This window comes from Toxorhynchites rutilus, chromosome 3 (genome assembly GCF_029784135.1).
Source record: "Toxorhynchites rutilus septentrionalis strain SRP chromosome 3, ASM2978413v1, whole genome shotgun sequence".
Taxonomy (NCBI): domain Eukaryota; kingdom Metazoa; phylum Arthropoda; class Insecta; order Diptera; family Culicidae; genus Toxorhynchites; species Toxorhynchites rutilus.
In genome coordinates this window covers 291668343-291695425 of record NC_073746.1, presented here as the reverse complement: position 1 = coordinate 291695425, position 27083 = coordinate 291668343, and the positions used below count along the sequence as shown (strand labels likewise).

General features: G+C 44.0%; 1 protein-coding gene across 12 annotated transcripts in view; it reads left to right on the top strand.

Annotated features, from left to right (window-relative positions):
- Positions 1 to 27083, top strand: part of LOC129779522 (spectrin beta chain) — a 173922-nt gene that overhangs the window by 132712 nt on the left and 14127 nt on the right. For 10 of the 12 annotated variants that reach the window (XM_055787053.1, XM_055787046.1, XM_055787054.1 and 7 more), the window contains 8 exons: positions 2873 to 2989; positions 6792 to 7178; positions 7260 to 12041; positions 12116 to 12261; positions 12461 to 12526; positions 20474 to 20588; positions 20657 to 26416; positions 26499 to 26750. In XM_055787053.1, coding sequence (XP_055643028.1) covers positions 2873 to 2989; positions 6792 to 7178; positions 7260 to 12041; positions 12116 to 12261; positions 12461 to 12526; positions 20474 to 20588; positions 20657 to 26416; positions 26499 to 26750 — 11625 coding nt within the window. The remainder of the gene's footprint in view (positions 1 to 2872; positions 2990 to 6791; positions 7179 to 7259; positions 12042 to 12115; positions 12262 to 12460; positions 12527 to 20473; positions 20589 to 20656; positions 26417 to 26498; positions 26751 to 27083) is intronic. The other 2 variants (XM_055787055.1, XM_055787045.1) reach the window with 2 other exon arrangements.

Sequence of the window (27083 nt, the reverse complement as noted above, 5' to 3'; positions counted from 1 at the left end):
CTATTCTCCAAGTCAAGCCATTCAGCCATTTTTTAGGGGCGGCCAAATTGAATTCTCAAGCAGTTTTATAATGGCAGTATAATTAAAGGTATGTTCCAAATTTCAGAACAATCAGTGATCAGGAACGGGGTCAAATTTCAATAAATGTGGGGCAATCCTATAAACACTTAAACATACATACAAACAGGGCAAGCTGAATAAAACCATTACAAAGTAATCAGTTATTTGTGGACTGTGGCCATCTTGGATTTGATTTTTTCATGATCTGCTATGTTCTACTAGTCGAGCACTTTCATTTGATACCCAAATTGATGTGGTTTTGAAAAAAAAATATATATATGGCGCCACTTTGTGGTGGCGGCCATTTTGGATTTGCATTTTTAATAAATAACTGTGTTCTACTAGTCAATCCCTTTCATTTGATACAGGTCAGTCTCGATTATATACAGACTCGATTATATGCGATTCGATTATATACAATTTTGGACTCGATTATATACAGTTTGGAAAAAAATATTTTTTTTTTATATTTCAAATATGACTTATTTAAAGAAGAAATGTAACCTTTCAACGTTAAGGTGAAATATGAGTGGATATTACATGTACAGTGGGGTAAAAATAGTGATTTTTGGAGATTTTGCTTGATTTTTTACCAGGAATTCTTCAAATCGATATTGCAGCCAAATTAAGAAAGATAGAATTTGGGTGTCAAAGAACAAGTTGTAAAGCGGTTTGAGAGCTTCAATTTAATTGATATGAACAATCCAATTAGTACAATTTTTAGGATAAAAGTAATAATAACACATTAAAAATTATTAACTTTTAAGTTTTTCACTCCCAAAATGTTATTAAAATACCCTAATTTAGATGTTCCACTACTATATCCTATACTAAATTTTCTCATCTTTCAAATATAGGCAACAGAGTTGTCTTCCGTAGCGTACTTTTTAATGTAGAGCCTGTTTGAGGCAACAGAGTCCGAAACAGATAAAAAGTTGTATAACTCTGTCATTTTTGAAATTCGAACTAGAAGGATTTTTTTCATCAAATATCCTATCACCTCCTGAGAGAATCTGGATAAATTTATTTTTTTCATATGAGAAAGGTGTTTTCTGACTTCAAGGGGATGAATCAAAAATCAAATTCCTCTTTTATATTCAAAAAACAAAAAAAACATGCAAAAAAAAACAATAAAAAAAATTTTTTTTTGACTCGATTATCCGAAGAATTCGATTATCCGGAGTTAAAAAAAATCAATACTCCGGATAATCGAGTCCGACCTGTATTTGTCAAGATATTACTAATAGTAACTTTCTCCATTTTTGACATAATTTAACCCCCATAACCCATTTTCACCCCTATCGATGGTATATCGAAAATGGTCAGTCTTAGGACAATAAACTTTGTATAGTTTTTCATGCAGAATTGCGTGTGGAATCGGTTTATTGCGTAACTCTTCTTGTAAAGCTAAAATACTAAAGTACTGAAATTTCATAAATTTTCAAAAATTCGTTTCTCTATTTAGGAGAGTTTACCCCGGCACCACTATACATCAAATTTTATTAAATTGCATAAAAATATACAAAAAAAATATCGAAGGGAGGGGGGTGTTGTTTTCAATATTAAATTTAATTTTTGAGTAAGATTTTGAAAAGCGTATTTGGAATGTTTTTTTTCCTAAATAGTTCATTGATTTTACATCAACTTTGTCGAACATCATATTTTAATCAGACATCTTGATTTTGAGTTACGATTTTTTGAAATGAATACCAATGGTTTGGATTACACTCTTTTCAAAAATCAGTCGTATTTTAAATTGATCATATGATAATCAAAATTCTGTTTTTTTGGAAGCTCTCATCATAAGCACCAAGTTTAAAAAAAATCTGAGAAGGTCGGGTCAAAATTTGCTGCTTTATGCTGTTTTGGCGTGGAATTGCTCTAACTGCTAATCGTACCCAGTTAAAAATAATTCTCAAAAAAGTGGAATTTAAAAAGAACAGTACGGCGTAGACCAGGCTAATTCTGAGAACTGAGCTAGCCAAAACATCAGAATTTTTTCTTTTTGTTCCTAACCAAACAATATTCTATGCTTTTGCACAAATTTTGTTGGTGAAATCATGGCGATTATTGATAATAGGGAACTAAAAAAGTGTTCATGTATTCACCCAGTTTTAAGATTTTTAACTCAAATATCTAAGTCTAGTCGTGACTGAGCAGCTTTATCTAATAAGCTACTTTCATTCCTATCATAGGCATCATAATAACAACAAATAATGTCTGAAATTGAATATACTCAAAAGGAACACATTTCCCACGAAACCACAATTACGCGCTTTTCTTCTTGACCAAACCGGAGACGCCGCAGCACCAGACAGATGGTATAAAAGACGGAACGAGAAGGAGAAAGTGTAATACCTACAATACTCATTCCTCCGGTCGGGTTATCGTACACCGTAACAGTACCACAGTGCAAATTGATTCCGTTTCGCTGAAGGATCATTACGCGTTGTCTGTAGTTCACATCTGCACCACCAAGGCAGCAAACTTTCGTACGGACACCTCGTGCGGTTCAACACCGGTGTTTTGTTTCAGTTTGTTTCCCCTCGCCACGATCCAGGGTCTATCGATTACATACACACTGTAAGTTGCCAATGGTTGAAATCGATCATTCCAGAGATTTCTGTTTTGTTTTCGTTCGGTACCGTAGCCTTTAACAGGTGTTTATTTTTATCTTCATACCAGTGCCGTACTTGTAACTATTGACAGGTGCTTTTTGGAACCGCTAGCTCGGCGCGACGATAAGTCCAAAATCATGCCACAAATTGAATGGCGTGAAACTAATTTCTTCCCGTTTTCTTTGATTTTGCAGGTTCGTCTGGAATCCATCGGAGCGGAAGATATAGTCGATCACAACCCGCGGCTCATTCTTGGCCTAATCTGGACAATTATTCTTCGTTTCCAAATTCAGGAGATTGAAATCGATGTGGTAAGTGCTCGTTCTAGCGAGGCTAAAATGAATAAATTATGACTATCATCTCGATTACACACGTTGGGTAGGAGAGAGCCCAAAATGAAAAACTAGCTGTTGGAGCGACCATAAAATCGAAGGACTGCTAGTGACACAATTTGACTCACAAAAAACAGATTTTATATCGTCTTCAAATATAAATCACACGATTTCCAGAAAGAAAACGATGTCAAAGTGAAATTGAAAAAAAATCCTACAAGAATCATCATTTGGAAAATATTTTTTATTGAATTTGTTTGTTGCCTAAACCGACACCCAGTTTTTACTTCTTAATTACTTAACACGATCACTCTGACGCTTGTCATCGATGGCTCGCACAAGTCTGGCTCACCGGGCAGTGCTCACTACTGGGAGAACGCATTTGATTTTGCTAATAAAAATTTTTGATTGACTCTATGTATGCATCCGTGTGTGCATATGTTTAAGGGCGTTTATGTTCGCGTGTTAACAATAACGTTGACTTTGACCGTTGACCGTTAACCGTTGACCGCTACGTGTGCATTTGTATATGCACTTTTTTGTCTAACTCCACACGTGTTGCTCTAAAGTTCTTCCCACTCTAACATTGACCCCTTCTCGCTCAAATCCTATCTGCTCACTAAAAAACTTTATTTTCCTTTTTCATTCTTCTTCGCGCACCGCGCATATATGCTAACACTAAAATTCCCGATCGTATTGTGGAATTTAATGCCATTTCCGATTTTCTAGAGCCGTTTTTAACGGACCGAAAATCACCATCTTTGATTCCAAAATGACGTCGGAATACGATATTCGGCTTCCGCTGGTTAGACTCTTTCACTCAATACCCATATCGTATGGGTTATCCATATTTTTGTCATTTAATACTTTCATCAGCAAACCGGAAGTCGAAACAAGATTATATTATATATTCTGGAATCTACATTCTTCTATTGTTGACAAATTATAGAACAAAGTTCATTCGTATGTTTATGGAATTAATTAAACTAATCATTAATGTTCAACATTTCCAAATAGCAAAACGTCAGGTGTTGTCACGTCACCAAAGTATTTAACTGACAACAAGCCAATCTATCTATGACATATTTTCCAAATGATGATACTTGTAGAAAATTTTCACAATTTTACTATAACATCATCTAATTTTGTGTGATTTATACATGAAAACGCGAAAAAAAAGTGTTTGTAGTGAGTCAAAATTTTGTCACGTCACATGGATCGCATACTTCACGTGACGTGACAACAACTTCTTGAGACAGTTCATACAACTCTATTTCTGGACCGATCCTTATCAAATTTTGTGGTTTGTTGACCCTCATTATTTGTCAAGAGAAACCCAAGTATAGAAATGTTTGAACTTAAGTTGGTCTGATAAACTAAAAAAAATCCCTATCTTTGTGACGTGACAACGCTTCAAAATACCTGTTTTCCAAATGTTTGTGTTTCATAAATTACAAAATGAGGCCTATGGTATTTGGTATATAGACATTGGAGCTTGGTTAAGTAAGTGCAGAGATATCTTAAGAAAGGTGAAAACAGCGAAAGCTTGAAATCCCTCGACAAAAAAAATTAGAGGAACAGAGTGCGATTTTTTTGCGATTTATGACATGCTATAACTGAATATGAAAAAATAAACGCATATCGATGAGACGCTTTCAATGATTTTTCACTCAAGCTGATATATGCAAAGGTCCTACAGGAACATTCTAGGAACCAAATGAAGGCTGGTTGATAAGATTAATTGGACGCTCTTTATACGGTATTTCGCTATAACGGCCCTCTTCAATTAAAGCATGTTTTCGATTGACGACCTAAAATGATTCGCTATAACGGCAAAAAGCTTTTTTTCGATGTCGATGAAAATTGTGTTTTTGATTTTTTTTGATGTCTTATAATTTCATGAAACGTCGAGATCTACTTTAATCTCGAAAAAAAAAATTTTCGCAAAAATCAACACTCTGAGACATTTAGGTATTTTTTCGGAATACGAGGCAAAACGTATGGTTTAGGGTGCCAATGAAAAAGATCATCTCGCTTGCGAAATGTTGATTTACACGAGAAACAATTCTTCAACTTGTTATGCATGTATTTTTGATTCAAATGAAATAAAATGATGAAATGCATTTTGATTGGTTTATCAACATATTTTAGTAACATATTATATGTAACTTACATATTTTATAAATATGGAACCGATCCAAATGGATGTGTATGAATTTGTATTAGAATAACTGATTCCTTATACGGCTTTTCGCTTTGCGGCCAAGTTTCGTGGAATGAATCTAGGCCGTAGAACGAGGTATGGGTGTACCTGAAAGTTGTAGCAGCAAAATGATGTATATCTCATCGGTATGCGTTGATTTTTCACGAAGTTCTAACATGTCAAAAATCATTAATATTTCCGACTTCGCACTCTGTTCCTCTAATTTTTTTGCCGATTGTATTTTAAATATAATTTTATAGTTTTTTAAACACCCCCTTCTCAAATATTTACGCATAAAAATTTAACAAGTTTCTAAAATTCATACTATAACTAGTGTTTATTTAGATAACGTTATAAATTTGCACCTAAAACTTGTACTAAAAATTTTGTTCTTTGGTGCATCATGAGTCTAGTACAGTTTGTAGAGGTGATCCCTACCGCATTTGGGAAAAAGGGTACTTGACCACGGACAAAATTCGATGATTCATTTTGTGATATTTTATCCTATCCTCTCAATGGCACGAGCAATCTGGAATTCCATCCGCTTATTCATTCTTAGGGTGCTCATACACTGTTTGACCGAAGCCAAATATTTGACTATTTTTGACAGATAAATTTTGTCCAACGTGTACTGATCAAATATATTCTACACAAAACACGACAAGCAAATATTAAATTATTGGATGCCTAAAATATTTTTTCAGTCTGTTCTTCGAACCTGTCGGTATATGGTTAGGTTACCTTGAATATTTCAGTTGATTTTTTCCTTGTTCGGTGTTTGATAATGTTTACTACTGTTGGAAATTGAAGAGTGGCACACAAAATAGTGTTTGTACAAATATCAAATCAAACCTTATCTGTCAAAAAATATCAAATATTTGACCTTCGGGCAAACAGTGTACGGCCACCTTTAGAATGAACAGCAATCACAAAGTTTGCAAGGTAAACAGTCCAAAAATTCTAATGAAGAAGGCTTAAACGACAACGGAATATATTATGAATGAAAACTGGGTCTACAACGAAAAGTCAAATGATTTAGACCCTCAAACGATTATTGTTATTGATAAGGTTTTTAAGAAACTATTAATTTTTATTGGGAACGAAATTCTACTTTGCGTGCTCTGTTTCGTTTCGAGTTTCGTTTGCGAAAATAGTTAAAAATCAGCATGTCCATAGCAGGCAACCATCGAGTTTGGTGTAGATTTTTATCCGCACCATATTCGAGACATACCAGCAGCGTTTTTGTTTTGCTTGTTTGTTTATTACCGCTCGTTGCCTATAAATTATCCGGCCAACACATGCGCTAGAATTTTCTAAACCGGTTTGGTGTCTCCCGAGCTTCCGCGCTGTATGATTCATCTGGATGAAACTAAATCAACGAATGTTGGATAAGAAACGCAAAAAATAAATCGTCAATTAGATAAATTCTGCTGCAAAACAGAACTAGTGCTAATTCATCCGTGAGTTAATTCCTGAAAGCAGAGAGCGAATTAAAATTCGAGCCGTGTTTATTGATACAGCCAAATTATACTTGGGGTGCGGCAATTCGCTAATTATTTTATTCCCAATTCCAAACAGGATGAAGAAAACGAATCATCGGAGAAGAAATCCGCCAAAGACGCTCTGCTGCTGTGGTGCCAGCGTAAAACCCAGGGCTACCAGAATGTGCACATTACCGATTTTACCGGTTCGTGGCGCTCGGGGTTGGGCTTTAACGCGCTCATCCACTCGCATCGGCCCGACCTGTTCGATTACAACAGCCTCATGCCGGGGCGAAACATCGAGAACCTTAACCATGCCTTCGAGGTGGCTGATCGCGAACTGGGTATACCGCGGTTGCTGGATGCGGAGGATATTGACACTGCCCGTCCGGACGAGAAATCGATCCTGACCTATGTGGCGAGCTACTATCACACGTTTGCCAGGATGAAGAACGAACAGAAGGGTGGTAAACGAATTGCGAATGTAAGTAATGCATCCACACGAGCCCTTAAATAATTTAAATTCACTTCATATTTTCGGTTCCCATATAATATGCATGTCTAGATCGTGAACAAACTGATGGACGCGGACAAGAAGAAGATGCAGTTCGAAAGTCTTATCACCGATCTGCTGAGTTGGATTCGGACCAAAACGGTGGAGCTGGAGAAGCGAAACTTCCCCAACTCGGTGGAGGGCATCCAGCGGGAACTGTTGGCCTTCAAGGAGTACCGTACCGTTGAGAAACCGCCCAAATATAAGGAACGATCAGAGATCGAGGCGTTGTACTTCCACGTGAACACCTTGCTGAAGTCCCTCAACCAGCCACACTATACTCCCCAGGACGGTAAAATGATCAACGACATCGAGAAGGCCTGGCGGGCGCTGGAGAATGCTGAACATAACCGAGAGGTTGCACTACGAGAGGAACTGTTGCGCCAGGAACGGTTGGAACAGCTGAACTACAAGTTCGAAAAGAAATCAGTATTACGGGAAGGGTACCTGAACGAGATGATCCAAGTACTCTCCGATCCTAGATATGGTGCGAATTTAAGACAAGTAGACGCCACGGTAAAAAAACACGAGGCCATCTCGGCTGATATTTTGGCGCGAACGGATCGGCTAAACGATTTGACGGATATGTGCAATGAACTACACAATGAGAACTACCACGGGAAGGATCGGGTTCAGAAGCGGGAAACAGAGATAATCACGAAGTGGAAAGAACTGTTGGATCTGCTGGAGAATCACAAGAGCAAGTTGGCGCAGATGAGCGGATTGATGAACCTTTTACGGGAGATTGACGCCACTATGAGCACGATTACGGCACTAAAGGTCCAGTTCGCCTCCGAGGATGTTGGTCCGCATTTGCTTGGCGTTGAAGAACTGTTGCAGGCGCACTCGCTTCTAGAACTACAAGTCACCACACTGGGAGAAACACAGCGGAGATACATCAGACAGGGGGAAGCGTACAAGAAGTCCGGAACGAAAGACACCAGCCAGCTCGACCAGAAATTGGACGAGCTGGCAAAGTCCTACCAAGAACTGCAGGGATGCAGCGCGGAACGGCGAGCACGGCTGGACGAAGCACGCGATTTTTATCAATTCGTGGAGGATCACGAAAACGAAGAGGGATGGCTGGTGGATAAACAGCGTATCTGCAAGGCCGGAATCACCGCCAAAGATTTACGCGCTGTGGTGTCGCTTCAGCAAAAACACAAAGTTTTGGAAGATGAAATGAAGGTTCGTAAGCCGAAGTCAATACAAATCAAAGAATCGGGCAGGAAACTCATCACAGACAATCATCCCAGACGAGCAGATGTGCAAACAAAGATTGAATCACTTCAGGAGCACTGGAAAGCGCTGGAGGATTTGGTCGACGTGCGTAGAAGACAGCTGGAGGAGGCAGCCGAGGCGTATCAATATTACGCCGATGCTAACGAGGCCGATTCATGGCTGAATGAGAAGATGGCTCTGGTAGCTTCCGACGATTATGGAGTGGACGAACCGTCGGCTCAAGCTCTACTTCAGAGACATCGTGATCTACAGGGTGAGCTCAACGCATACTCAGGGGATATCTTGAACCTGAATCAACAAGCCGATAAGCTTATTAAAGCTGGCATTTGTACTTTGGACCTATCAGCAGAACCTGAACCCACCCAGGAAGTGGAACAGGAGGAATGGGTAAACGAAACTCGCCTAGTACCGAAGGAGGTTTGGGAAGAGGAACCTGTGGAACGGTTGGAACATAAAACAGTCACCGAGAACAAGCTACTGCCCCACGTTCGTGCCCTCTACCCCTTCGAAGGACAGGGAATGAAAATGGCCAAAGGTGAAATTATGATTCTGCAGAACAAAGCCAATCCCGACTGGTGGAACGTGCGTAAATTGGATGGCCTCGAAGGATTCGTACCAGCCAACTACGTCAAAGAGGTTGAAGCGCGTCCAGTACCGTGCCTCATTCGCAAGGCTGAGAAAGTAAAGGCCATGCAAAAGGTGAAGAAAACAATTCTGGTCAAACAGGTAGTACCGGTCAAAAGAGTTCGACCCGCTAAGGTAAGTCAAATCAAACCCTTGGTGAGGCGTCGTACCGATGGAGACACCACGATTGATAGTAATGACAGTGTTGATAAACGTCAGAAGCATATCAACAGCACATATGACCAGTTACAGGAGTTGGCCGAGAGAAGACGCGCACTGTTGGAAGATTCCATTTGTTTGTTCCGTTTTTACAGAGAGTGCGACGATTTCGAGAAATGGATCAAAGATAAGGAGAAGATGCTCCGCACAGACGATCCAAAAGACAACGTTGAAACCGCCAAGAGAAAGTTCGAGACCTTTCTCACGGATCTGTCCGCATCGTCCAAACGAGTGGAAGCTATCGATTCCGACGTGGAGGACTTTGTCCGTCAGGGACACTCCCAGTTGGACAAAGTTAAGGCTCGCCAACGACAAATTCATCAGATGTGGGAACATCTGAATTACCTCAAAGGTCAGAAGGAGAAGAATTTGGAGGGAGCCTCGAGTGTCGAACTGTTCAATCGTACCTGTGAAGAAGCAATCGACTGGATGAACGAGAAGATGACTCAGCTGGATACAGCTGAAGTGGGGCCTGACCTAAAAACCGTCCAAGCGCTTCAGAGACGTCACGAAAATTTAGAACGAGAGTTGGCACCAGTTCAAGAGAAGGTAAGTCGGGTCAATCTGCTCGGTAATACAGTTAAGAGCTCCTATCCATCCGAGCGGGACAATGTCACCGAGAAACAGAAGGATATCCAAGAGCTGTGGAAAAAGGTCCAAGAGAAGGCAAAAGAACGCCGTTCCCGTTTAGAGAACGCCGTCGGTCAGCAAATTTTTACCAACTGCACGAAATCGTTGCTAGCCTGGATCGAGGGTGTACACAACCAGCTGAATGCCGACGAAACTGCCAGAGACGTGGAAACGGCCGAGAATCTGCTAAAGCAGCACAACGATCTCGGTGAGGAAATCAAAGCCCATGACGATGAGTTCAAACAGTTAGCACACCTAGGCAACCAATTGCTGCAGCGCAATCCGAACCTCTCAGAGGTCCCTGAAATGATTCAGAAGCTGTCCGCGGAGCAGGAGGCGCTCTACACAGCATGGAGTATCAAAGAGAAGAAACTGTTGCAGTGCGTTGAATTGCAAGTGTTCAACCGTGAAGCGGACAAGATTGACGCCACCACCAAGAGTCACGAAGCGTACCTCGACTATGATGATCTTGGAAATTCGCTTGACGACGTTGAAGCAATCATGAAACGACACAATGACTTCGAGAATACCCTCGGAGCGCAGGACAAAATTTTGAAAAACTTCTCCGATGGCGCCGATAAGTTGATCAAAAATAATCATTATGATGCGAAGTACATCGCCGAGAGACGCGACCAGGTTCTCGCTCGTAGAGAAGTGGTCAAGCAACTGGCGCAGAAGAGACGGAACGCTCTGCAGGCGTCCAAGGACTTCCAAAAGTTCGGTGCCGACGTGGATGATCTGAATGCATGGCTGACGGACAAGGCCAGGATTGCCAGTGACGAGAGCTACAAGGATTTGACGAACCTCCCGAGGAAATTACAGAAACACAAAGCCTTTGAGCGCGAGCTGCGAGCTAACGAAGGACAACTTCGTACCGTAAACAAGGAGGGCGAAGCGTTGATCAAAACGCACAATCGAGCCGAAGAGGTCGCCCAGATGCTTGCGGCGGTTAACCAGAAATGGAAAGAACTGAACTCATCCTCGCTGGAGAAGGGAAGGCGTTTGGAGCAGGCTTCATTGCAACGGGAGCATAACCGTAATATTGAGGATGCTAAGAGTAAGTTGGAGGAACTGGATGTCGCTCTGCAGAGTAAACAGGTCGGCAGCGATCTGCGCAGCTGTAAGGATTTGATGAATAAGCATCAGATGTTGGAGAACGACGTTAGCATGTGGGAGGCAAAGGTAGCTGAGCTTGTTACCTCGGGAGAGGAAATGGCCCACGAAGGTCACTTCGATGCGAACAACATAAAGAACGAGACTAAGAAGCTTCAGAACCAATTCGCGAACTTGAAGGTACCGGCGGCCAAACGACACGAAGCGTTGGAAGAAAGCCTTCGTTTCCACAAGTTTGTGTTCGAATTGGATGCCGAATTGCAGTGGATCAACGAACGTCTGCCAGCTGCCAGTTCTGAAGTGATCGGACAGAATTTACACCAGGCTCAAAGTCTATACAAGAAGCACAAAAAACTCGAGGCAGAAATCGAAGGTCATCAACCGATGATAAATCGAACTTTCGCTTCTGCGGAAGCTCTCATCAGTCAAAACCATCCAGAGACATCGCAGGTCAAAGAACTCTGTAACACACTAGAACTTGCCTGGAGCGATCTTCAGGATAAGGCAACCGAACGGTCCAAGAAATTGGAACTTTCACTCAAAGCCCAGCAGTATCTATCCGAAGCTGGTGAAATCGAAACTTGGCTTGGCGAACGCAACAATGTGTTGCGCTCAACCGATTACGGACGAGATCGTGATTCGGCTACCAAACTTTTAACCAAGCACAAAGCAATCGAACTAGAACTTGACACATACTCCGGGATTGTATCGGAAATGGGCCATACCGCATCGGCCATGGTAACATCTAAGCACCCGGATAGTAAAATGATCGCCGCCAAACAGCAGCTGATCGAAAAAATGCTGAAATCTCTGCAGAAGCTGGCCGCCCAGCGCCAACTGCGTCTGATGGAAAGCCTCTATCGACACGAGTACTTTATGGAGTCAGCCGACTTGGAACAGTGGATCAAGGAACAGGAGCAGGCGGTGAATTCCGAAGATTACGGTCACGACTACGAGCATTTACTGGTGAGTATGCGAGATGAGATGCTCACGCAAAATTTTGCGAATATGTTAATGCTCATTGTGTATTATTTTGGTAGATTTTGAAGAACAAATTCGACGACCTGAAGCACCGCATCGAAGTTGGTTCGGAGCGGTTCAATCAGTGCGAGGAGTTCGCACAGAAGCTCATCGGGGGTGACAGTCCGTACGTGGCGGACATCGAGAAACGGCAGGAACAACTCAGGTAAGCCACTTCCGTATACATACTTTCTTCGAACCGTCGCTTCGTTGTAAATAGATAGCTTACGCTCTGCCGGCCATGAATGCAACATCTGTTCTTTCTCTCCGTTTCCTACTCTTCTATCACGCAACATTCTTTATCAACTTTGCATTGCATGCCTGCATTCTTGGGGTTGCCTGGCGGACATAAATACAATAAACAGTAACGGAAAGCAGCTGATCTACACCGAGGCCCAACTGGAGGTCGTCGAACACCGTGCTCATGTGTGGTAAATCGAGCAACACTTTCTTTTGTTCGCTGTCTTTGCACCTGCATACATCATATTCCCATTTGGTGCTTTAACGCTTTGGATATTGTGTTGTGTCACGTACGATACGAATCATACGGAAAATGCTTTTTGTGCACTAGTTCATTTCATTTTTTATTGTTGCTTTACTAACTTTTAGAGTGCCATATTTCACGTATTAATAAATTTCATGAATATAATGAGTTGAACAGGACTACGGCGTATTTTTGTGAACTTATTGCATAGTGTAGAGTAGAAGTTTACTTGCATATTATGCGTAAGGAGCAGGGCCCGAAATCTTCGAAGATGAAAAATGAATATTGACTCTCCTCTCAGTCGATTCGCTTCGACTAGTACTACTTCGGCGTTCGCCGTCAACATGCATAGAATTGAATTGAAGAGCGTGTAAGAGCGAATTGACGTGACTAATGAATACAAATCTGCCACTTCATTCAACTGACTTTAATCCAAACTTCCACTTCCCCCTGACTCGAATCTCTTCACCCGCGTACGCAATATTATTTTACGTCCATATGAAGTGAAAAGAAAACTTGTTTTTTGATGCAAAAAGTAGTTACACCATTAATGGACGATTAATTGTCTACCCACCTTGAACTCAAATCAACGAACTTAGACAGTGGCCCTGATCATGAACGTCACTGCACTGCGTGGAGTTTGGGAAGAATTCTAAACTAAATTTTAGTTTAATGTGTCTTCGAGTTCAATTTTGTGTCAGTTGTTCTGAACACGACACTGTACGTTATTTTATACGTGTGAGTAATGTTCATGTACGATACAAAAAAAATATAGCTTACCTGTGGTATATACCAAACCACGTTGAACTCAAACATCGATACATGCATACGGGATACATGAGAGAGTGAAACGAATTCATTTTGAGGGTAGTCACTTCAAAATGCAATGAATTCCATTTGACGGGGAAGAATGAAATGAGATAGACGAGTCGTAGGGGGATATAGCGACTAAACATCCGACTATTGAGTCATGTTGATGAAAAAACGTGCATAGTTTCTGGACGTGTATTCACAACAAGTTTTGCTCACTTGTCAAAGACATAACAGCAGGACACTTGTTTACGTTTGATAATTTGTTTTCAAGATGCCGCGAATCGAATTGGAAACGTAAAAAAAGTGTTTCACATTTGGTACACCGAGAAGAAAGTAACATACAATCAAATCGCAAAAAGGACGAACATTTGCCCGAGGATTGTGAAACGAATAATTGAGAAATTTGACAATGAGTATCCCCTGGATTATCTGCCAAGAAATGGATGTAAACCCAGTTTTAGTAACCTCGGATTAGACCGGACAGTCGTGAATTGTGTTCATGAGCATCGATCTGCCTCTATTCGTCACTTGGCCAAGAAATGTGGTACCTTCATCGAAATGATCCAGCGGATTAAAAGAGACATGATTTGAAAACCTACAAGAAGCAAATAGTACCCAACCGAACTGCGGAACAGCAACATCGTGCTAAACCGAGGGCTCGAAAGCTTTGTGAACGTATTCTAGATAATCCCAACCACTGAATTTTAATGGTCGACGTGACGTATGTCAAAGAGGTTTCCTGAACGCTGCCGGGGCCTCAGTTTTACACTGAATCAATTGGGGAGAGTGTACTACGGATACGACTGGCGGTGGAAAAATTCGAGTAACAGGTGCTAGTCTGGCAAGCTATTTGCACATGACTATATGATCTTCTACTTTTCTCACAGAAGCGTATATAAATTCTCAAATTTATTTAGACTAATGCTGAAAGAAGAAATTGTTTCCATTGTATAGAAAACTTGACCTGCTTCCTCTATTCCGACCAGATTTATAAATATCTTTTTTTTAAAAAACACCGATTTTCAATGATTTTTTGGTTTTCAAAAAATTCAAATCTTATCATTTGCGACACTAGTAAATGATGTCATTTTAAAGACATTTGAATATAAAAAAAAATTTTGAACTTCCCTTTTTCCAGAGATATAAAAGAAGTCGGTCGAATTGAAGTATATAGTGTAGAATATAACAACTATCTTCATTTAAAAGATTGGTCACTTGAACTTTATTGTTATGCTCAGGCGCGAAACATTCAAAAAATAAAAATTCCAGTGTTTCATAACTATAGATAAATCTTTATTGTTATGTTATATACTATATATATAACATAACAATAAAGTTCAAATGGCCAATCTTTTAAATGAAGATAGTTGTTATATTCTACACTATATTCTTCAATTCAACCTACTTCTTACATATCTCTGGAAACTCAGAAAAAATGAGTGTTTCTATAGTTGTGAAACGCAGTGTATATTATTTAACACAATTAGGTAAGGAATAAATATTAGGAAATACACTGATGTATTTTCTATGGAAAGTAGTAACGACAAATGACGATGCGATAATGTTATTTCTAAAGTATTCTGACAAACTTTTGAAAGGGTCATTTGACCCCGCCGTGATAGGTTCAATGTTAATAAGCAACCAAAAAGGTACGCAGAATTGTTCGTTTCTCCGGATAGCTCGGTCGGTCTTATTTCGTTGTACGGGGTTATCAGCTGTGCTTTCGTATCCGCAAATGTCTCAGTTTTGGAGAATTTGCGATTCTACCTAATGTGTGAATTGACGAACGTGCCGCTGATTTGAGTTCCTCTTCGATTCGATCCTATACTTCTAGTGTTGATAGTTGTGTACCTACAACGATGACAGACACCTTAGCCAATTATTCCTGGTATTTGTATCGAAGTTCCTCTTCATCTTTGAAGGTAATTTAAAGTTTTCGAGAAATTAAAATTTTGTTAGTTACACAATCTGAAAACAGTTTTCATTTATTAAAATGTTTCCCATTTCAAATTTTCTTTCTTAATCCTTTCACCTATAACAATTAGTCTCACTCGGTGTGAAATCATTGTGCTCAAAACTACACCCAAAATTAATTTTTAGCACATGTTTTGGCATCCCGATTTATTACTTTAAATGAGCCTAGAAATAACAAAAAATGTTCTTCTCTTCCATACTGGTATAGCGTTTGTATAACATATATGCTATAGCATATAGGCTGACCAAATAGTTCAGGAATAAAAACGGGACACGGGACAAAGTGCCATTTTATGAAGAATTTTATGAATGAGTGAATAAAACCGAGGACAAAACTAAACAATCAAACCTCCTTTGATTTATCTGCTTTGTTCTCTCGTTCGAAATTCATTCGTTCTTATTCAGATGATGGAGTAACTTTGCGAAGCAGAATTGAATTTTTGGATATTTAGTTATAGAAGTTATCACATTCAAGATCGAATTTTTGTTTCACAATTGTGGTAACTATCAAGGGTCCAACATTTGGTCGTGATTTTTTACGTTGTCCACATAATGTTCATAGTACAAACACCCTTTCAACTGGTCCTACCAGGTAGACACGAAATATAACATAAATTCACGAATTCCGTACACTCTAGAAATTTGTTCTCCATTTTTGAAAATATTTGCATATAACGATTTGCAACCAGCACAGACTCTTTGTTCTAATATTTTATTAAATTAATTATGATTCCTCTGACCATTGTCCAATAACCAAACAATATATTTTCATTTATCTCAATATGTGTTTTTTACTAATGCTACTTTGAATCTATGTCTCAGTGTTTTTTCCAGACTAGCCTTCCATTTTTCAAAGCCACAGATTAGATGCGGCCTTGTCGACGTGTGGCCGGTCCAGTTGATGGGGGTGGGCACCATGCACTGCCTTCTGCTTCCAAGCTGCAATCTTCTCCTCCACTGTCTGCAGATTGCAGTTTAGTTGGTACTCCGCTTGCGCCAAGTGCAGAGCGCTGTATCCTCTGTCAGCGGTGCAGACAGCCCGGTATAGCGCGTTTTGGTTGGCGCGTTCTGCGAAGTACTCGCGCAGTTGTCGTACCTGGGCAACACACAGTGCAGAAATGTCGACGATTCCAAGTCCCCCTTCTTTGCGTGGCAGTGAAACTCTCTCCAGTGCCGATTGAGGATGGTGCATTCCGGCCTCTTTGAATGCTTTCCTCATCCTCCTCTCAAGGTCCTCTAGGTCAGTTTTGCTCCATTTGACTACACCAAAACTGAAGGTCAGCAGGGGAACCGCGAATGTGTTGATCGCGCGTACCTTGTTCCCCGCGTTGAGGAAAGTCCTCAGGACACAGTTCACTCGACTCAAGAACTTGTCTCGCAGCTCCGTCTTGATGTCGGAGTGGCGAATCCCGGTGAGCTGTCGGAATCCAAGGTATTTGTAGGATTCGCCACGAACCATGTCTTGTATAAACTCGCCGTCATAGACCTCGTAGCCTCCGGATTCGGTAAGTTGTCCCTTCAGCAGGTGGACACAGCGGCACTTGTCGAGGCCGAACTCCATGCAGATGTCCCTGCTTATATCTTCGACAACCCGGATAGCTACACCTAGACGCTGACGTGAATCAGCGTAGACCTTGAGATCGTCCATGTAAAAGGTATGGGTCACTTCTTCGTTGGCGCCGTCGCCATACCTTACTTTATAGCCATGACCGTTTCTATTGAGCGTCCTACTGATGGGGTTTAGTGCCAGACAAAACCAAAGCGGGCTGAAAGAGTCGCCTTGAAATATCCCCCTCTTTATCTGCAGCGTTCTAGACTGCAACACATTTTCCCCATCACTGAGGTGCAGAGACGTACTCCACTGCCTCATCGCATGCTGCAGGAACCTAACGACGACGGGATCAATTTTGTAGAGCTCCAATACCCGGATGAGAAACGAGTGAGGTATGGAGTCATAAGCCTTCCTGTAATCGATATAGGCCATGCTTAGGTTCCGCTGGTTATAAACCGCCTGGCCGACTATGGCTGCGTCGATGATGGCCTGGTCTTTGCAGCCATGCGTATTTTTCCTGCATCCTTTCTGCTCTTCTGCGATGATGTGATGTTGTTCGCAGTGAGCAGATACTTTGGCGGTTATGATGCTGCTTAATATCTTGTACAGACTCGATAGGCACGTTATCGGTCTGTACTTTGATGGGTTCAATGTGTTGCTGTCTTTCGGGAGGAGGAATGTGACGCCACGGGTGGCGAATTCAGGGAGGTTGTGTGGGTCACGTAGCACCTTGTTGAAGCACTCAGCTATCTTTGGATGTGCGACGGTTAGCTTCTTGTGCCAGAAGTTCTGAACACCATCGGGGCCCGGTGCTGCCCAGTTCCTCAGGTACCGCGAGGCTTCGCGGACATCGTTTTCTTCGACGATGATAGCTGGCATCTCTCCAATTTCACCACAACTCTCCTCCTCCCGTCTTAACCACATTTGCCCGTCGCGATGTTGTACTGGGGTCTCCCTAATACCAGCCCAGAAGTTCGTCACATCGCTAATATCTGGCAAACCTTCGCGGTAGTCGGGCTTCTCGTCGCTAATGTGGTCGTAGAACGCCTTTTCGTTATCTCTGAACATCCGATTTTGTTCCTGACGCTTTGCAGAGTCAGAGTAACGTTTCAGCCGTTTAGTTAGGACGCTCAATTGCTGTACCAGTGTGTCGAGTTTTTCCGTCAGCTGGTGAGCTCCTAGCTGGCGTCGTTCAGTAGGCCGCACGATAACAGCAACTTGGCGACATAATTTCGCCGATCTGCTGCCTCTTTTGTACGCCATCAGTCTTCCAATTGCGGCGCGCTTGTTTAGGATCCGTTGCTCCAATCTCCTTCGCCATGGAGGCTCACGCCTTTCACGGAGATGTTGGAGCAGTCCGCCTCTTGGTCTAATACGGTATCCTAAACTTTTGGCGGTCGCCACAGCAGCGCAGTATACTTTCAGTTGCAGCTCCTCCATGTTCTCAGCATCAACCAAGTGCAGCGGAAGAACGTGCTCGTTCATGAGCTTTACTGCACTTGTCAGCCTGCGGGAATGCTGCAACTTCGGGATCCTGGGGCGCGACAATGGGTCTGTGTCGCGGAACTGTGAGATCGCCTCGTCGTAGTGGAAGACCAGATCGCGTAGTAGTTGTTGATCTAGCTGTGGGTCTTCCGGCTCAGGGGGTTGTTGTACTGTGGCCTCCACTGGTGCTGATTCGCGTGCCCCACTCGCGAATGAATTGCTCAGCCGTACTGAACTTCGTCTCGACACATCGCTTGCTCTGTTGTTTCTGGAGCTTATTTCTCTCTGCACCTGCTGCTTGATATCGTCGATTTGCGTTTGGGAGAGCATATTGTTGCGTACTATCGCTCTACGCCTCGCGTTCATCGCGTTCTGATCAAGCCTCCCGACGAACTCTGGATACGCTTCCTCGAACATTGTTAGTATTCGAGGGCGACCGCTCATGTCCGTCTCCAAAGCAGTGCAGATGTAATAGGCGCGGATCACGAATTCGTTCATTTCGTGTGTCCACATGATCCGGCGCCTAGTGGTACCCACGAGTGTGGACGACTGCCGTCTGGCAGTCACAACACGCCTCGTAGGCGCAGCGTTTCTTGGGTGATGTCGATGGCTGCTGTTTCCGTGTGGCGGTAGCTCTTCGGGTTGAACCCGGCTGGTGGCCCGCTCTTGCACCTCGCCCTCCAGCCGCTGGCCGCTCGCTCTTACACCCGTTCCAGGACCAGCTCCAGTTCGGGGACCCTCCTCGGGCGATCGCATTCTAAGTATTCTTCGTGAACGTAGCTCCATTTTCTGGGTGCATCTCCTTTGCCCGGGAGACAGCGGGTTGGCAAGGCCTCCATGACCCGGGAGGCCTTCCCCGGGAGAGGTATAGCGCTCTGACTCGCTCGCACCCCCTCACTTAGCCACTTTCGACACCCGTTCTCGAAGCCAAGACCAGGTGTGTGTTTCCAGTTCATGCCCGATCTAAAAATGTCGTCATATGATCTTCGTGGAGGCGTGAGATATGAACATTTGAGACCAACGGGCAGGCTCCTACCCTAGTGTTGATCCCCATTTGAGAACCAATTTTTTTTTTCTCCAGTTGTCGAAAATGATTTCTTCTTCATACATGCTCAAAATATGGTACAAGTTGATAAAAATATGGGACAATCAAAAAGGGTCGAAAAAGCGGTACTGTCCCGTTAAAAACGGGTCAGCCTATGCTATAGCAATATAAGAGCAATATGAGCGAGCGAAACAAGAGACACATTGCAAATAAGCACGCATTGAAGCTTTTCGCATATTTTGCACCATACACGGCCTAGACCGAAAAAGATATAGATTCACGTTTATGCGCTCTGCGGTCTTACTCTTAGCTCTTATGCTCTTACTCTTAGAAATCACTTTCCAACTTCATTTTATAATGAGGTGTAATATTATCGCGCATTTATGCAACATCACTAGTAGCTATTTGGATAGCGTGGTCGTGTAAAACAGCCTTGCATTCACGTCGGCCTTGGTTCGATCCCCGTTGACATCGTTTGGACTTTTTTTTTTTGGGTACAATCCCCAGCTGACGTTCAGTCTGAGAGAAAGAGATGTCTGCTGCCATACATACAAACATTTTGAAGCTTTTGAAAAAGGAGCTTTAATTTGGTCATTTCACCCTTCAGCACATGTTTTCTGCCAACGCTAGTTTGAGTGTAAGACCATCGAGTCTCACTCATGGTGCATGGATGCTAAGACGCTCAGCAGAGTAATGAAATTACTTGATGTGTAGCTCATTGATCGTTTGCATTTGGTTCGCTTTTTTGGTAATTAAATAATAGGCTAATGGATTAAAGTAGCATCATTTCGAGAAATAGATTGTCATGTAATACTGACTAACCACATTCAATTGTTTCTGATTATTCGACTTTCGAGTCGTGACTAATAATAAGCGAAAATAGAAATGTAAAATAACAGCATATCATACCTGCTTGTGGTCTATCATAACGTTATGTCTTGGAGGTAGAACGCTCCCAGATGATGAAGCATTGAACACCGGAAGTTTTGAAACTAGCAATTCAGCCATCATATTTTATTCCACAGCAACTGCTGGCAAAACCTACTAAAGCAACTGGCGGCACGTGAGAAGAAGCTTCACGCAGCTGGGGAAATTCATCGCTTCCACCGGGATGCCGCGGAAGCTCTATTCCGCATTCAGGTAAGTTCATCACGGCTCGGAGCATCTGTGTTTCACCTGTTCACAATTAACACCACATTGATTCCCAGGACAAGAACGCTGCCCTCTCGAATGAGTTGGGCAAGGATCTGAACTCGGCCCTGGCGCTAGCTCGCAAACACGAAGCCTTCGAGAACGAGCTGGTTGCACTGGAGGCACAGCTTCAGTTTCTGGTGGACGATTCGCTGCGACTGCAGGCGAAGTACCCCGGCGACAATGCAAAGGCCATTGCCGTAGAACAGGAAAACGTCATCCAGGCGTGGAACGTGCTGAAGGAGAAATCGGCGCTACGCAACGATCAACTGCAGGCAAGCTGTGACCTGCAACACTTCCTCACTCAGGTCAGGGATTTGATGTCGTGGGCAACAAATTTGCGCGCAACCCTACAGGCGGAAGAGCACGTTAGCGATGCGACGGGTGCGACAGCGTTGAAAATTCAGCACGACGCCATCTACGGGGAGATTGAAGCGCGCGAGGAAACTTTCAGGTACTTGAACGAGCTGAGTGACTCGATGGTGCAGACAGGGCACTATGCGGCGACCGAGGTGGAAGAAAAGTGTTCGGCCCTGCTGGACGAACGAGCGAAGCTACATTCGGCGTACAACAAGAAGAAGATCCTGCTGGAGCAGAAGATAGATTTGTTCTGCTTCATGCGGGATGCGAAGGTTATCGATAATCTGAGCAGTGGCCAGGAGGCCGCCCTGTTGAGTTCCGATTTCGGTCAGACGGTGGATGTGGTGCAAAATCAGCTCAAGAAGCACGATGCATTCGAGAAATTGATCCAAACGCAGGACGAGAAGGTGGCGATCCTCCAGGATCACGGCAGGAAACTGGTGGAGCAAAATCATTACGACAGCGAGAATATCAGGAGGAGGTTGAAAGAAATTATTGATCGCAGACAGAGAATTAAGGAGCTGTGTGCGCAGCGACGACAAAAGCTTCAGAATGCCTTGCTGTATGCGCAATTCATTCGAGACTGCGCGGAGGCAGGGGCGTGGATCAATGAGAAGCAGAAGAAGCTGGAAGCCGATGCGACTGGATTTACTGACGTGACCAACATGGAGGACAAGGTGAAGAAGCTGCAGAAACACCAAGCGTTCCAGGCGGAAGTGGCGGCAAACGAAGGTCGCATCAAGGAAGTCAAGCAGAAAGGGGAAACGCTCATTGCAAAGAGGCACGAATGTGCTGCCGAGATCGAGGATGAAGTGTGCAAGTTGAGTGATTCGTGGAACGTTCTGCTGCACGAGGTTGTCTCCCGTGGTAGAGGTTTGGAGGAAGCGCAAGACATTTTAGAATTCAACAGTCAGCTAGACAAGTTGGAGGCTTGGATTAGGGACAAAGAGATGATGGTGCACGCTAGTGATACCGGTCGCGATCTGGAGCACTGTAACGCTTTGAAGAGAAAGCTGGATGATGTTGATTCCGATATGAGGGTGGACGATCAACGCATTAAAACGATCAATGTGTTGGCGGATAAACTTCTCACGCAGGAGAAGGCACCGAACGAGGCCAAGAATGTTCAGCAGAGAAGGAACAATTTCAACAACAAATGGAAGTCACTGCAGGGAGCGCTGAACAAGTATCGTGAGCTGCTAGATGGGGCTTATGAAATTCATGTGTTCAACCGTGATGTTGACGACACGGCCGAACGAATCGCCGAGAAGCAGCTGGCGATGAGTGTGGATGACACCGGACGTGATTTGAATGCGGTGGAAGCTCTGAAGCGTAAGCAGGATACAATGCAGCGTGATATGACGGCCGTTCAGCAGAAAATCCATGAACACGAACAACGAGCTAGAGTGCTGTTTCAAAAGTATCCGGACAATGCGATCAACATCGAAGAAAAGCTCGATGAATTGAAGCGACAGTGGAATAACCTGCAGGAGGCAAGCGTAAAGCGAGCGCATGCGTTGGATAATGGCTACACTGCCCATAAATTCACTGCCGACGTGAAGGAGCTTGAGTTGTGGACTAACGACATCATCAAGAAGATGGATTCGGTGACGAATCCTACCACGATTGCCGAGTGCCAGGTGCAGATACAGTTACACCAAGAGCGGAAGGCGGAGATCGATGGAAGGGATAAGATCTTCAAAGTTCTTCGCGAACATGGTGAGCGGTTGGTTGCCGAGAACAAGGCAAGAGGTATCAGGAATAACTACGTGGAAAAGGCATTGAGGCAGCTGGAAGATTTAAACAAACATCTGCTTGATTCTTGGAAGGGTAAGGATCGTGGACTCAAGGAGGCGTATCAGTTGCAGCAATTCAAGGAACAGGCGGACCACATCGAAGCCTGGCTGGCCAACAAGGAGGCCTTCCTGAACAATGACGATCTCGGTGAGTCATTCACGGCTGTAGATGCGTTAATGAAGAAACATGAGGCTTTCGAAAAGCTGCTGGCCGCCAGCAGAACGGACGAACTTGAAAGCTTCGCAGAGGAAATACTGGCAGAAAATCCTTTCGAGGCGGACGTGATTAAGCAGAGACTTTATTCGGTTATCGCTAGGAAAGATAGGTTGTTGGCTTCGTCCGCTGCAAGGAAACAGAAACTGCAAGAATCCCTACAGCTGCAGCAGTTCTTGCGAGATTTATACGAAGTCGCCAAATGGATTTCGCAGAAAATGCAAATTGCACTTGATGAAAACTACCGCGAACCAAGCAATCTGCAGAGCAAAATTCAGAAGCACATTGCTTTCGATGCTGAGTTGGGAGCAAATTCAAGCCGTGTAACAGCGATCATTGAAGATGGTGAATCCCTGATCAACGCCGAACACTACGCTAGTTCTCTGGTCCAACAGCAGTTGGATATACTGGAAGCGGACTGGCAAAAGCTCCGTGAAGCTTCTCGTGAGAAAAAGGAACGCCTGGCTCAGGCATATGAGGCCCGACTGTTCGAGCGTAATCTGGACGATTTCAACAACTGGATGGACGAGGTGGAGCTACAGCTCTCTTCGGAAGACTACGGCCGAGATCTTGCGTCGGTGAGCAACCTGCTGAAGAAACACGAAATGCTCGAGGCCGACGTCACACATCACATGGAAACCTGCGAGCAGATCAAAGCAGCGGACGATAAGTTCCTCGCGTCCGACCACTTCATGAAGGAGGAGCTGCACGAGACCGCAATGCTCACCTTCAAACGGTACCATTCGCTGCACGAACCAACAACTATTCGCCGGGATAACCTGGAGGACTCACTGCAGCTGCACCAATTCCTGCGTGATGCCGAAGACGAGTTATCTTGGCTGAACGAGAAGGAACCTCTGGCGGCATCCAAAGATCTTGGCAACAGTCTAACCGCAGTACAGAGTTTGCAAAAGAAACACCAAGCACTGGAGGCGGAAATTCTCTCCCAGGAGCCAACTATTTCTGCACTGATCCAGCGTGGCCAGCAGATGATCCGCGAGAATCACTACGCCGTCGAGCAGATCGAGTCACAGTCCAATCTGCTGCAGCAGAAGCTGATAAACCTGCGGAATCTAACCAACGTGCGAAGATTGCGGCTGCTGGATGCCGTGGAAAGTCAACAATTCTACGCAGAAGCAAACGAGGCCGAGTCCTGGCTACGCGAGAAGAAACCCATCATTTCGTCGTACGATTACGGCAAGGACGAAGATTCGGTCAGTTCACTGCAGAAAAAGCTGGACGCATTGCAGCGGGAGCTCGTAGCGTTCCGCCCGACGGTGGAGAAAATTGATAAGCTGGCGGCCGGGCTCCAGGAACGTGGACATTTTGACAGTGATAAAATTAAGGCCAAGAACGACAAGATTCAGTATCAGTTCCACGAGTTGAACCGATTGGCCGGAGAACGGGAGAAGAAGTTGGCCGAGACGAAGAAACTGTTCGAGTTCATCCGAGAGATCGACGATCTGCAAGAGTGGATCGAAATGCAGATGACGACTGCCGGTTCGGAGGAGTACGGAACGGACGTAGAGCACGTGGAACAGTTGACTGCTCAGTTCGAATCGTTTGTGTCAAATTTGAACTCGAACGAGGCTCGTGTCAACGCATGCGTTGCCAAGGGAGAATCATTGTTAAACGAGGGTAACCCTAATAAAGATATCATCAAAGGTAAACGGGACGAAACGAAGCAGTTGTGGGAAGAACTTAAGGACTTGGTGCTAGCTCGCCAGGAAGCTTTGACGGGGGCTAAACAGGTTCACGTGTTTGATCGCACCGCGGACGAGACTATCAGCTGGATAAACGAAAAGATCTCTGCCGTACTATCGGAGGACTATGGTCACGACTTGGAGACCATTCAGGCACTTGTGCGCACTCACGAAAGCTTCGAAGCGGAGCTGTGCGCCATAAAGGAGCAGCTGGAATCCGTTGTCCAGGAAGCACAGAAACTAGGCGACGTCTTTCCCGATGCCAAAGAACACATCGAAGTCAAGCGGGACGAAACGATCGAAGCGTGGTCTGAGCTGAAGGAGAAGACGATCCAGCGCAAGGGAAAACTTATGCAAGCGGAACAATTGCAAGCTTACTTCGATGAGTACCGAGATCTGATGGCCTGGATCAACGAAATGCTGGCACAGATCACCGCTCCTGATCTCGCGAAGGATGTGGCCGGTGCCGAAGCACTGATTGGGAAGATTAAGGAGCACAGAACGGAGGCCAACTCGCGGAACGAAGCTTTTGAAACATTTTACAAAACAGGAAAAAAATTGATCAGAGATGGACATTTCCTGGCGAATGAAGTCCAGGAGAAGATCGCTATTCTGGATCAGCGGAAACGACTTTTAGATAATACCATCGTTCAGCGAGCAGATCTCTACGAGTTGAACCTAGACACTCAACTCTTCCTGAAGGACGCCGATGTTATTGAGGGTTGGATCATCTCTCGACAAGTACAGTTGAAGGATGGTAAGCTGGGTGAATCCATTGCCCAGGTCGAAGATCTTATCCGGAAGCATGAAGATTTCGAGAAAACTGTGGCTGCCCAGGAAGAAAAAGTTCTCGCCCTGAAGCGGATAACTTTGTTGGAGCAGAAATTCAAGAAACAATTGGAAGCCGAACAGGCTGCTCGGATTGCTGAGAAGGAACGTGTCGAACGTGAGCGCCATGAGGCGCTCAAGCAGAAAGAAGTACAACGTATCACTGAGGAGCGTCGAAGAAATGACGTGAACTCATCCGCCGTTAACGGCTATCGGGACACACCGAACAAATCATCCACACCTAGTCATCTGTCTCCCGCATCTGGTACCGGTCTCTCGAAGGAAGCTCCGGATGTGTCTCCAGTTCAAAAGTCCAATTCGTTCGCAATGATGCTGCAGGAACGTCTCCGACGAGGCTCTGAAGGTAACATTAAACGAGCGGAGAGCATGAAGATTGGTCCCAAGCCAGCCAAACGAACGCCGTCATTCACCACCCGACGGCGAGCACAGAGCTTCCGCAAGAATCAACGTGGAAGCGATAACAATTCCGAATCCGATTTACCTCCCGTCGAAGTGCAGGGAGTGCTTGAGCGCAAGCATGAGTTGCAGTCCGGTGGAAAGAAGGCGCCGGTTCGCTCGTGGAAACCCTTCTATACGGTTCTATGTGGACAGTTGCTTTGCTTCTTCAAGGATGCTGAGGATTTCGCCCAGAAGAAGGCAGCCACCGCACCAGTGAATATTCTGAACGCCAAATGCGAACGAGCAGAGGATTATACCAAGAAGAAAAACGTCTTCCGATTGGTGCTGCTGGATGGTTCGGAATTCCTGTTCCTTACCGGTTCCAAAGAGTCAATGACCGAGTGGGTGAATAAAATAGCTTTCCACGCCGCACTACCCCCGAATTTGCAGCTCATGAGCTACGACGAATCGATGAAGGTAAGTTAATTGAAGGGGGGTTAACCTCCATTATCAGCCTGGTAGAACAACGCTAATTGCACCAATCCACACCAATCCCTAGCACTCATCCAGCGTCGACGCTAAGTTGCTTGGACTACAAATCAGTGCTCAATCACCGATCCTCGACCGAAGCGATGCGAACTCGTCAATAAGCTCGCGAACTTCATCACCGGATTCCCAGCGACGGGATTCACGTGCATCACTGAACAGTGCCAAATCCGGTGGTTCCGGTAGCAATAACAGTAGTGGCTTACAGACCCCCCAAATTAATTTCCTCCAGAAGCAGAAGGAGCTACGTGAACTTGAGAATCAGGTATGAAAGAGATCGGCGAAAGACGATTGACGGTTTTTTTTGTTTTGACAGTTTAGCAATTCCATGCCAAATCAGCCGGCCGCTGACTCGACCCTCTCCGATCTTTTCTCAAACTTGGTACTTATGATAGAAACTACCTAAAATCACAATTTTCAGATGTCTGATTTAAATGTGATGTTTGACGAAGTTGTTGGAAAATTAATGAACTATTTAGGAAAAATAACATTTTAAATGCACTGTTAAAAAATCTTACTCAAAAATTTAATTTAATATTAAGAACTTTTATCCCAAAACAACCCACCAATCCCCCCTCCCTTCGATTTTATTTTATTT